This window comes from Lodderomyces elongisporus, chromosome 3, assembly GCF_030384665.1.
Source record: "Lodderomyces elongisporus chromosome 3, complete sequence".
Classification (NCBI taxonomy): domain Eukaryota; kingdom Fungi; phylum Ascomycota; class Pichiomycetes; order Serinales; family Debaryomycetaceae; genus Lodderomyces; species Lodderomyces elongisporus.
The window spans coordinates 2,218,634-2,231,361 of record NC_083675.1 but is presented as its reverse complement, the minus strand read 5'-3'; the positions used below and the strand labels follow the sequence as shown (position 1 = coordinate 2,231,361).

Genomic DNA, 12,728 nt, shown 5'->3' with positions numbered 1-12,728 from the left:
TCTTTGTTTTTGTTGTTGTTGTTGTTGTTGTTATTATTTTCTTGGTTTCTTCATCTTCGCATTTAATCAACCTCTTCAACGGTTGGGCCGCTTGATTCAGCACCTGGGGCTGCACCTCCACCTGGGGCTCCACCTGGGAAACCACCTGCGCCACCTGGAGCACCACCTGCACCTTGGTATGCGGAACTAATGATTGGGTTAGCAACAGATTCCAACTCCTTGTGCTTGTCAGAGTACTCTTCGGTAGAAGCAGCCGAGGAGTTGTCCAACCATGAGATGGTTTCGTCAATGGCCTTGGTCAATTTCTCCTTGTCGTCGGCTGAAATCTTATCCTTCAACTCACCATCGCTGATGGTGTTCTTCAAAGAGTAGGCATATGATTCCAAACCGTTCTTGGCTTGAACTCTAGCAGCTTCTTTTTCGTCATCTTCTTTATACTTTTCAGCTTCATTAACCATTCTCTCGATATCCTCCTTGGACAATCTACCCTTGTCGTTGGTGATGGTAATCTTTTGTGTCTTACCAGTACCCTTCTCCAAAGCAGAGACATTCAAGATACCATTGGCATCAATGTCAAAGGTAACTTCAATTTGTGGAACACCTCTTGGTGCTGGTGGGATACCTGATAATTCGAATTTACCCAACAAGTTGTTGTCCTTGGTTTGGGCTCTTTCACCTTCAAACACTTGAATCAAGACACCTGGTTGGTTGTCAGCATAAGTAGAGAAAGTTTCTGATTTTTTGGTTGGAATAGTTGCATTTCTTGGAATCAACTTGGTCATGATACCACCAGCGGTCTCAATACCCAATGACAATGGAGCAACATCTAACAACAAGATATCTTGGGTCTTTGATGAGGTGTCACCAGTCAAGATAGCGGCCTGCACAGCAGCACCATAAGCAACGGCTTCATCTGGGTTGATGGACTTGTTCAATTCTTTTCCATTGAAAAAGTCAGAAACCAACTTTTGGACTTTTGGAATTCTTGTAGAACCACCAACAAGGACAATTTCTTCAACTTGAGACTTGTCAATCTTGGCATCCTTCAAAACTTTTTCAACTGGGTCCAAAGTGGATCTGAACAAGTCAGCACACAATTCTTCGAATCTGGCTCTGGTGATTGAAGTGTAAAAGTCAATACCTTCGTATAATGAATCAATTTCAATTGAGGTTTGTGCAGATGAGGACAAGGTTCTCTTTGCTCTTTCACAAGCAGTTCTCAATCTTCTCAAGGCTCTTTGGTTACCAGAGATATCCTTCTTGTTCTTTCTCTTGAATTCTTGGATGAAAAAATTAACCAATCTATTGTCGAAATCTTCACCACCCAAGTGAGTGTCACCAGCAGTGGCCTTGACTTCAAAGATACCTTCATCAATGGCCAAGAGGGAGACATCAAAAGTACCACCACCCAAGTCAAAGATCAAGACATTGTGTTCACCTTTAGTTCCCTTCTTGTCCAAACCGTAAGCAATAGCAGCAGCGGTTGGCTCGTTAATAATTCTCAAGACATTCAAACCAGCAATCAAACCAGCATCCTTGGTGGCTTGTCTTTGTGAGTCGTTAAAGTAGGCTGGAACGGTGACAACTGCATCGTTGACCTTGGTACCCAAGAAACCTTCAGCAGTCTCCTTCATCTTGGTCAAAACCATTGAAGAGATTTCTTCTGGGGTAAACACTTTGGTCTCACCCTTGTATTCAACTTCAATGTTTGGCTTTCCGCCCTTGTCGATAACCTTAAAAGGGAAATGCTTAACATCGTTTTGCACTTCAGGGTCGTTAAACTTTCTACCAATCAAACGCTTAGCATCAAAAACAGTGTTTTGTGGGTTCATAGCAGCTTGGTTCTTAGCGGCATCACCAATCAATCTCTCGGTGTCAGTAAAGGCAACAAAAGATGGAGTTGTTCTGTTACCTTGGTCATTGGCAATGATTTCAACTCTGTCATTGGCAAAGTGTGCCACACAGGAGTATGTAGTACCTAAATCAATTCCGACTGCTTTAGACATTATGTGTATATGTAAATTGTATTGCTTGTGCTGTTTTGGTGGTTGATTAAGTGTTTGCTTTTTTTTTTATTATTTATAAGTTGTCTATTATATACTCAATTGATCAACTAAAACTTGATTAATTTCTATATCTTTAGCCTGTAAAGGAAATTAACTTATATTCAATTGAAGATGTGTATAGTAGTGGTTAAAAGAAAAAGAGAAAAGAGGAAGAGAGAGGTTTGAGAACAGGATGAATGGAGAGAAGAAAAAGGGGGGGTTATATATAATTTTTCAAATTAGTAAGAGACAAGTACCCAGCTATCACGTCATACAATTATTATTGAGTATCAGCGCCAATGGAATAGTATAGAAGATCAATTTAAAAAAAAAATAATAATAAAATAAATAGAATAATAATTTTTTTTTAAAAAAAAAAAGAAGAAGCCAATTGATTTCATAGTTTGTGAACTGTAAGTGGTTGGGTATATGGGTGGATGATGAACAAGTTGTAGTTTGCTCTCTGTCCGCATAAACTCCCTATGAACACTAATTGGAAAAGGAATTATAATATCTCGTACATACTTGTATACATCATATTGGCTTACAAAAAAAAGTGTATGATCAAAGCAAGCGAACGAGCGAACGAGCTCCTCACTTCACCTCACCCCCACCCCCCAAAATTTAACAAAATCGAAACAAAAAGAAGGTTGAAGAACTCAAGAGAACCCAAGAGAACCTGAAAGAACCTCTGAAAAAAAAAAAATTGTCGCGGCAGAGGCATTTTTTGGTTGCTCTGCTCCGGTTTTGTGGTGGACCTTCTTCTTTCTGTGGCACGCACCATCCCATGTCTCTCTTTAGTTTTCGTTGTTAAAATTTACTTACACAAAACCTATAGAGAGGTGAGAGAGAAAGGAGAGGGTGTGTCTATATGAAAAATATCCACAAAAACAAAAGATTTTGATGCATCTCATTTGTGCCTTTGTCACTAACAGAAAAAAAAAAATAATAAAAAAAATGAAAAAGAACATTCGAAAAAGTTCCATCCCATTTCAAAAGAGCAAGTTCTAATACATACTCAAATAAACAGTCACGTGATAGTAAAATCAAATACTCATTGCAAGTTTCGAAAGTCTTAATTTTTCCAATAACAACAACTGTTTTCTTTAATCAACATACAAATTCATAACTCATGGGTAAAGAGCAGTTGCAAAAACTTTATCATAGATCACCTAGGCCACGTGATTTATAATTTTAAACATCCTTATTTTACTATTTATATAAGTATTGTTACTTGTAGAGAATCCTAGTACTTTAAAAGAATAATATGTGCGGCGTTTGACACTGCGAATACACAGATCAAAAGAATTTATGTTTGACATTGATATCCCAAGTAAAGTTCATCTCTCTATGCATGGTATTTTTATTGACACACACACACAAAGAGAGAGGAAGACCTAGGGAAACAAGAACGTCTCTTGTAAACAAAATACTTATGGTAAATGGCATGGCATGGCTAGGCTAGAAAGGCTCAATGACGACGTTATCAATCAGATAGTTTCGCATTTATGTCTCAACACTATTGACTCCATACTTGAACATCTACTAAACGACAGTTTGCAACGCAATCCAAAAACTATTACTGTTAAAGTTTACTCAGACTCATTAAGTATCCACCTACAAGATGATGGCGATGGCTATACTTGCAAAGAGTTGGAGAAACTCTTGAGCTGTGCTTCGAAGCCAGATCCTTTCGCCACCAAAGCTTATAGTAGTTCACTGATTGGTTATATCGGGGCAGTTTCACAATTTTCAATTGTGTCCAAGTACAAAACTGCTCAAAGCATTTTTAAAATGGAGAGTAATTTTCAAGATGGCTCGGTAACAATACACAACACTGATAATCTGCAAATGCAAGTGCAAAAGCTGATGCAGACGCTGACGCTGATGCTGATGCAGACGCTGCCCTATAAACAGTTTTGTGAAATCGAAACTGTTACTCAGGGCTCAGTCTACCGTGTAGAGAACATCTTTTACAATTTCCCAGTTCGACGTAAACAGATTCATGCAATGGCCGTACACAAGATTGTTAATAGCATCAAGCTAGTTTTCTTGAAATTGCTATTGTTTAACCTGGGAGTACATCTAGAATTTAGCATTAAAGATAGTCACGCACCTCAATTTGAACAAGTATTTAAGCTTACATCGAAGCATGATGATTACGGACAAACGTTATTGCAAAGCCTTTTTGGTTTGCAAATTACTTGGCAAAATATCAAAGCAAGATATAAATCTTTTGAATTTACTGGAATTATTGGACTAGAACCAGTCAACTCCAAAACTCATCAATATATATTTGTCAATAACAAACTTATGGCTCAATCAAGGAATATTTCAGCACAGTTTAATGAAATATTCATCAAATCGGGATTTGGTTTTAACAATATTAGCACCAGTAATAACAATGTCACCACCAACTCAATTACAAAGTCCACTGGCAAACTGATACGCAAGTTTCCATGTTTCTTAATACAAGTGAAAAGCAATGACCTTGCTGAGATCAAAGAAGATTCACATTCATGGATGTTTATCGTAGATATCATTGGCAAGATTTTCAAAACATTTGTAAATGCAAATGAAAAAACCAATGAAGGTCAAATAAAAAGCGAGTATCTAAAATTACTGCCGAGTCCCGAAAAGATTCATGACAAATCAAGGGAAAAGAATTTGACTAGAAGTAATATGATGAATAGAATCTTTAAAGGAAGACATTTTCAACCACAAGGCCTGACTTTAATACTGACTATGATTCAACCCCTGCTTTGTTCTCCAAATTATCTTACTGTTGGCCACAACTACAACTATAACTACAATTACAACCCTGATTATAATGAAGATGAGATCAATTTTGGGCGTTTGCACCTTTCTCCGAATAATTGCAGAATCATCAGACAAATAGATAACAAATTTATTCTACTAATGCTTTTCAATAACCCCCTGCAGCATCAGCTAGAGGTGCAACAGTCACCAACGCCACCACCAACACCAACAGCACCACAATTAGTTGTTCTTGATCAACACGCGAGCGACGAACGGGTTAAAATTGAAAAATTAATCAAAGAGTTTGTCGATGAAATGTCTGCAAATCCAGGGTTGAGACTTTGCCAACCATTAATAATTGACCTACATCCACATGAATTACAATATCTCCACCAATATGCTTCCAATTTCCAATTATTTGGAATTGAATACATCATCATTGATCAAATTAAACTAGCAGTGACAAAATTGCCAAAAGTTCTCATTACAAAAGTAGGCAACAATACAAAGTATATGAAGGATATGCTCTTACAACACAGTTTTGATGTAAATAACAAGGTCAAGAATCAGTATTTCAACATTAAAGATGAAGATTGGTTTGCAATTTCGCACAATATACCACGAGCCATTATAGACCTCCTCAATTCGAAGGCTTGTCGTTCAGCAATCATGTTTGGCGACCCCCTAACTTTTACTGAGATGTCCAGCTTGATACAAGAATTGAGTCGGTGCAAACTTCCATTCCAATGTGCACATGGACGACCCTCAGTGGTGCCACTAGCAAGGTTTGTACTGAAATAGGTAAAATGAGAGAAATGGATTTTTAACTAGAGTTTTGTTTCATTTTCTATCATTTCGATTATCTTTTCTCTAGTTTCATTTTGTTCTGTCAAGTTTCGTCTCTACACTCTCATTTGTTAAAAGTCCTCTTTTTAATAAATAAAAATTATGAAAAAAAAAAAGTCAAAATATCTATATTCATTACATAAAGAACGGGTATAGCTACACTATCAAGATGCTTTTGAGTTTAAAAAAGCTTTCATAGCCTGTAAGTATGCAACAGCAAGACCTTAACTCGTATCAAGCTATCCCGTCATCCTATCTTCTTTATATGCCTTTCGTTCTTCATATACCATTTCTCATTCAACTCAGATTTTTCTCCATATTTATTACCTAGCTTCAAATTGCACCATTCTTCTAGTTCTGGCCTTGTAAATAACACGGTGACCACACTCTTTACATCTAATAGCATCATTCTTTCCCAACGAAAATGAAGCAGCACATTGCGCACAGTTGTACTTTACACCGAGCGATTTGTTGGTCACTTGTCCCAATGCAGCATGTGAAATAGATGATGGGATACTGAATCCTTCTCTTTGTGGAGATGCCATTATTAATGCAGCGGTAGTGGTGTTGGTAGTGGTGTTGGTAGTGGTGTTGGTTGCAGTTGGCACTGGATGTGGAGGTGTAAAAAGTGATGGCGATGAATATGTATTGGAAGAAACGTCTTTGTATGTCTTATTTTTGTGATGGCATTTTGTTTAGTAAAAATGAAAAGTTCCCGATCTCGAAGTGCGAGAAAAAAAAGTGGAAAAAGAGGGAAAAGGAATAAGAGGGAAAAGAAAGAAAGTAAAAAAATTAAAATTAAAATTAAAAAAAAAAGATCAAATTTAAAAAATTGGAAATTGAAACTTTTACGGAAAGAAAATTAAAGAACAAGACCCAAAAACTTGAACACGAACTTATTGACGAAGCTCATGATATGATATGATTCAACTCAAGAATGCAGTTTCTAAAGGTCGACCCACGATTAGGTTTGCTGAACCTATTAGTACATGTAACGACGTAAAGTATTCAGATGAGAGAATATCACACCCTACATCGGTGTCACTGCAACTGCTGCTACAGCATCCTCGACTGACGACATCCAGCGAAACAAGTTTTACACCAATAGAAAGGAAAATGACCAACCAACTAGATTTAAAACATTATCAGCGTGCATTATTTCAAAATTATCTACAACCGCTTAGTGTATCGAGCCTTAAGTCTTTTCATGATCGACTACCCTACGACGCAGATGCAGCAATATCGAATTGGAAGCGACAGACGTCAAATAATCTACATGACCAACTAAGTTCGTTTAAGGAACAAAAACCATACTTTGACAGTATGATGAAATACTTGATTCGAATAACCCCGCCACATTTGAAAAACGTACAGAGCAAAATATATCTCGAGCATTTGTTGGCAACAGAACAAATGAATAGACGACAAAGACTACGCATGGACAACTTCCACGAGATTCCGCAGTTGCCAAACCCATTGACCAAGGAAAACTTTGAAGAGTATATTTACAACTTGACGCATACTAAACATCATTATAGAAACTCATCGAGTCTACAGTCAGGGATCATACCTCAAATTCTACTAAATACGCATAGCATCACCAATAATGAGCTTAAACCGTTTCGCTCTGCAACAACATTCAATTATTTGATTAAATTTTTTGGCTGTGATAAGAACCAGAGTTTGTTTGCTAGAGACCTTGTTTTGATTATGAATGAGGATGGGCACCACTTGAATTACCAAACAATTGAGCTTATGCTTAAGATTTGTGTTAAACACTCGCGAATCAGATCCAACACCAATACTTTCCAGCTCGTGCTCAAGTATTTAAGACTTGCGGAGTCCTTGGGTATACATGTGAATCTAAACACCTGGACAACTATCTATGATACAATACGCAACCGACGACTCAAGGAGCGTTTTTGGCAAATAGTGAAAGAGGAGAAGATTCCCATCACAAAGGGTTTACAGATGCGCGTTTTAGATGACTATATGGATACTACTCAAGTTACAGATAAAGTTATTAAATTTCTTGAGCATGACTTGAAGATTATAGATTGGAGAAATGATGATTTGACGAGGCATAAACTCATTGAGCACAAATCAAGATATGGGCAAGAGCCTGAATTAAGTAGTAGGAGCATCAACATCAACAGCATTAACAGCAGTACTCGTGGACTTGATGATTATGTTTATGCGCTAAAGTTTCATTTCAGTGGGTTGAAAAAGAATAAAACTTTGAAATATAGGTCAAAGTTTATGTTTGAAGAGTATTGCAAGTACTTGTTAAAAAGCAGTTTAGACTCAAACATTGCTCCTCCAAGGCTTTTGAAAATCTATACCATGATGATTCAGAGTGCAATTGATGACTTTACAGATGTACGGAATATCCCACCTTTATTATTTTTAATCAGAGGCTTGATCCATGATGCAACAATGTACCTTAATCTTCCCAAGAACTCGGTATCTTTATCCTGTGATAATGTTTCTAAAATGATACCTGAAAATTACAAAATATTGGCACGTGAAACAAGGAACCGGCTATTGCGTTTACAAGCCACAGTTGAGTTTCTCAATAGTAACCTTGGTAAATCTTTGCCATTGCCCTTGCCATTGCCGTGGCAAGAATTTACTTTAGAGGAGCAGATAAAATGGCAGAAGTTGAAAATGGCAAATACGAATCTGAGATGGAGTCAATTTGTTGAAGATCAAACCACTTTTTTGCCTGAAAATGAAATCAAATATGTGATGAATGGGATTCGTGCTAGGTTTAATAGATCAAGAGATAAGCAGAGATTAGCGAGGTTGAATGCTAGCAACGAATCAGAGTTTTTAAAACAAAAACTTTTGAAAAGGAAATTGTTGGAAGAGTGATGAAGTGGTTGAAAAAAAACAAGCACGAAGCTTGAGTTAGTTGCTTCTTCTAATATGTATACATATATATATATATATATATATATACATGTGAGAGTATCATTTTTGCAAGTGGATGAGAGAGGTTTAAACTATATATAAAAGATAGAGATGTAATGAATAAATGTAATGAATAGATTATAATGAACCAAAGTAAGGTGTTTTGGCCTATTTATTTTTTTTTCAACTAAACTGTGAACAATATTAGTGTTTTTAATACTAGTAAAGTCAATAATTCTCTTATATTGACTTATCACATGATTGAAAGCAATCACGTGATATATTCGAAATAATATCAACCCTTTTTTTTGTACATATATCTACAATAGATAAAGAATGAGTCCAATGGGATAGGGGAAATAAGACAACATAAAAAGGTAAATTTCTGTTTACAGTAAATAAGTTTTTAATTTCTCTTTGGTTATCGAGTTTTTCTGTTTAAACCACACAAGTAAATTTTATCATTGTTTTGTTTAAAAGTCATTCAAAATTTCCTGAGTATGCTTTTTTTTTGCCTGTTACTAATAACGCTTACTATAATAAATAATTCAGAATGAACTATCCAATCCCAACTCACCCTAGTCTTCTCTAATACCAACTATCACGACAAAGCTGTAATTCACACTCCGTAGGGATTTGGCTAATTTTTCAACATTGACTATCCATAACCTCTTCTTCCTCGTTTTCCATTTGTTCTTTCTCTCTTGTTCTATTCTTGTATCTCGGGGAAATCTCTGTAGAGCCTAGAGCTTTACCCGCTGAGGCGGTTAGCCACCATCCTCAACAAGTACAACAACAACTACCACCACCACCACTATTACCATTATTACTACTACAACTAAAGTATTGGTAATGACCGTAGTTACAGTTATATCAAACAAGAATAGATGTAAACTAAGATCCCCAGAAAAAAAAAAGCAAAATAGGTAAAGTCGGAAGTTGGAAAGAGTAGAAAAGTAAAATGAAAACAACCAAATGACCTGGAGAAACTGGAGTGAATAGAGCAGGTCAAAATAAAATACCTCATTCACTAATTTTGGGATGCAAAGCATATGATTACCTTTTGTTTACATATTGTCGCATAGCACTGTCACAAGTAACAAGTGTACGACTGCTGAGCATCGGTTTGAGCTGGTAGCTCACCGATACCAGCGGTTTGAGTTCGTAACTTGATAGGCTATATTCCAACTAAGTGTAATTGTCAATGATCGCACCTATAAAGGTCTCAATGCTCATAAGTTGAGAGAGTAAATTGTCTCATACAAAGTCACTAGTAAGGAGACTTGTGAGAGTACACACTCTGCACGTTCACCTAGTGATTTGTGTTCAATGTAGTTGACCGTCTAAATTATGTATTTAACCGATATTTTTATATAAACGTGATAAGTTAATTTTACCACTTCTCGTTCATTTTTATATTAACTCATCTCGTTTGAAGTTTCAAGTTTCCCATGTCGTGCAATATTCTCCAAATATTCACTTAGCGGAAACGAGGGCACAGAGCGTCCAGTGTGTGTCGCACTGTGACACATATTAACTTTTTATAAACACCTTGTGTATATGAACCTACTGGAATCCAAAAGCATATCCGGTATTTTAAAAATTCAATAAAAAAGAAGTAAAGACATCCGGGAGGAAAAGACAAAAAAAGAACAGTTTCCACACTTATTTGTTGACCTATTGAACTGAATGGCTCGGTGTATTTACTTCTTGAGTCTCGGTATATCTTTTTGTTTTGTATTCCGAATGTTTTTAAAATTGAATTTAAAATTGAATTTAAAATTGAAATCAAAATCAAAATCTATGCATAATTTGTTAAAGGAACCAAAAAAAAAAAATATATATATTCTATTGTCCAAAAGCATAGTGGATAATAAAAGCAAAACAGTGTTTACCGAAAACGGCAACGTGCTTGCCTATCGCAGCAGCCTCAACTTTAGCTTTAGTAGCAGTAGCAGTAGCAGCAGCAGCAACTTATTGATCTTTTGCCATGTTTGCTCTCTTTGTACTAGGAGGTAATGGATCATCAGCATCCCATCTCCTTATCTATACTACTGTATTATTTCTTTTTTGTTCTCTCTTGCTTTAGCTAAGACTGGGGATATGAAGAAGGAGATAAACAAGGGCTTAGGCTATGTTCTTTAGCTTTAGCTTTATTTTTTTCTTTTTTGATTTTGAGACTTGAAAAAAAAAAAAAAAAAGAAACAAAAATGGGATTCTGAGACAACATAATTTTGTAGAACCCCCTAACCGTTGTAGTTGTTGTTGTTGTTATTGTAGTAGTGGTAGTAGTTGACTATGGATGTTGTTAGTGTAATCGGTTGTGCAAAAATCAATCGTTGCTTAATGCTATCCTTTTCTTTTTGAAACTGAAGGTTTGCTAATTAAAAATATACGAAGAAAAAATTAATACAAAACAAAAACAAAGAGATTTGTTGTACTTTAAACTTCTTGGCTAATACATAGTTTTGTACTTTACAATTTCGCAGGTGAGTAATCACGAGAATGTGCAAAAGGATGGGTAATGAAGTCCGTGGCACATACTCTAAACAGAAGAAAGATTGCACTTCGAGAAGATGAATAGAAAGAATGGTTACTTTCTTTTTTTTTCTTTTGTCTTTTTTGCAAGATTCAAATTCATTAAAAGCACATTTGAAATTTTTTTGAATTACCAAAAAAAAAAAAAAAATTAATAATCCTGCTTATTTTGTGTAACTTTCATCCCACCCCTCCATCGCTATTCTCTAACTCATATCCATCGGAGATAATTTTTGACAGGATGAAAAAAAAAAAAAACTTTAAAATTGAACAAATTAAAGAAACAAGTAAAATTGTGATAAACAGTGTTTACAGAATAAAAGAACAATCATCTGAAATGAAATCCTCAAGATTCATGATGGGTGTTGTGGTCAAAACTCTTTGGAGTGTTAAACATGACTCTATTATGTAAAATTTTTCCTTTTTCTTCTATTTATTTTTATTTATTTTTAAATTTTTTATTTATTTTCAATTCTTTCTCTTCCGCCGTGGACAGATGAAATTGGAGCGAGTGGAGCGAGTGGAGCTAGTGGAGCTAGTGGGGTGGGGAGGGGGGGCTGTTCATTCAAAGATACGAAGAATTGTTTGCGCAATTTCAACTCAACCTTAACTCAACGCCCCTCCATATGTTCCTTCGAGCTACTTTCTGGAAGCAGAAAGCAAAAAGAGGTTTTACAAAAGGGTGTAAGGTAAATATTTAAAAGTTTACTACTTTGACATTACTTTCCATTTTTTCCGATATTTTGTACTATATACCAAAAACAGACAACTATAATCCCATACTCATTCACTGGGTATCCATGATAAAGGAAGGGCCCGATTGCATCTTTTTTTTTTTTTGTTTTGAGGAATATAGCAATTGTCGATTGCGCAGAAGGTAAACAAAAGATATGTAGTATATATATATATACAAAAAAAAAGAAAATCAACAACAACAACCACAAAAGAGAATGAGAGTGAGAAAGGGAGGTGGAAAAGCGGATATGCATGGTTTTAGTATTATCCCAAAGACAAGGCCGGCGTAATCCATACAACAAACCTTTCCTTCTCATTACTTCCCTTCTTTCCATGTGTAAACATGTCAGTCAGCTGAGCATCTGTTTTGTTATTGTTATTTTTTTTCAATTTTGACTTTACCTTCTCTTTTTGGTATAACCACAATTCAAATATGGATACTTTTAAAAAAGAAACAAAGTATGAAAATGGACAATCTAGTACTTGCCTTGTTATACCAAGTGACAAGAACCAAGAATAAATAAAAAATAGAATTAACAAACAAAAAGATTGAAATTTGTGAAATTTGTGAAATTTTGACATTTGAAATTTGAGGAAGATAAAAAGACTTGGGAAAAGGACAAAGTACATGGACAATAGATTCTACTCAAGATTCTACTCAAGATTTGCTCTTGACTTGCTGTAGATTGTACCCTCGATATGCAAAAAAAAATAAAATAGAAAATTTAGCTATAAAATTTCTGCCCTTCATCTCTTTTTGTCTCTTTGTCTCTTTGTTTTTGCATTCCTTGCTCTTCCGCCAGAAGTTGCCCTTCTTCACAATCTTTGGTTAATTTCTCTTTCTCTCTAGTGATTGTTTTCGAGACATGCGCAATGCATGAAACAGTTCAT

At 35.7% G+C, this 12,728-nt stretch overlaps 3 protein-coding genes across 3 annotated transcripts; 2 read left to right on the top strand and 1 right to left on the bottom strand. All coding sequences in view use genetic code 12, as the record gives it.

Annotated features, from left to right (window-relative positions):
- Positions 1–62: 62 nt before the first annotated feature.
- On the bottom strand, positions 63–2,006 carry SSA1 (Hsp70 ATPase ssa1; the record flags this gene model as incomplete). The annotated part of the gene is made up of 1 exon (XM_001525667.2): positions 63–2,006. One exon carries the CDS (start codon positions 2,004–2,006, stop codon positions 63–65), a length of 1,944 nt encoding a protein of 647 aa, XP_001525717.1.
- Positions 2,007–3,395: 1,389 nt separating this feature from the next.
- MLH3 (DNA mismatch repair protein) lies at positions 3,396–5,606 on the top strand (the record flags this gene model as incomplete). Its single annotated transcript, XM_001525666.2, has 2 exons — positions 3,396–3,402; positions 3,544–5,606. The coding sequence occupies 2 exons, from the start codon at positions 3,396–3,398 to the stop codon at positions 5,604–5,606; spliced, it is 2,070 nt and encodes a 689-aa protein (XP_001525716.2).
- Positions 5,607–6,572: 966 nt separating this feature from the next.
- AEP3 (mitochondrial translation initiation protein) lies at positions 6,573–8,525 on the top strand (the record flags this gene model as incomplete). Its single annotated transcript, XM_001525664.2, has 1 exon — positions 6,573–8,525. One exon carries the CDS (start codon positions 6,573–6,575, stop codon positions 8,523–8,525), a length of 1,953 nt encoding a protein of 650 aa, XP_001525714.2.
- Positions 8,526–12,728: the final 4,203 nt, after the last annotated feature.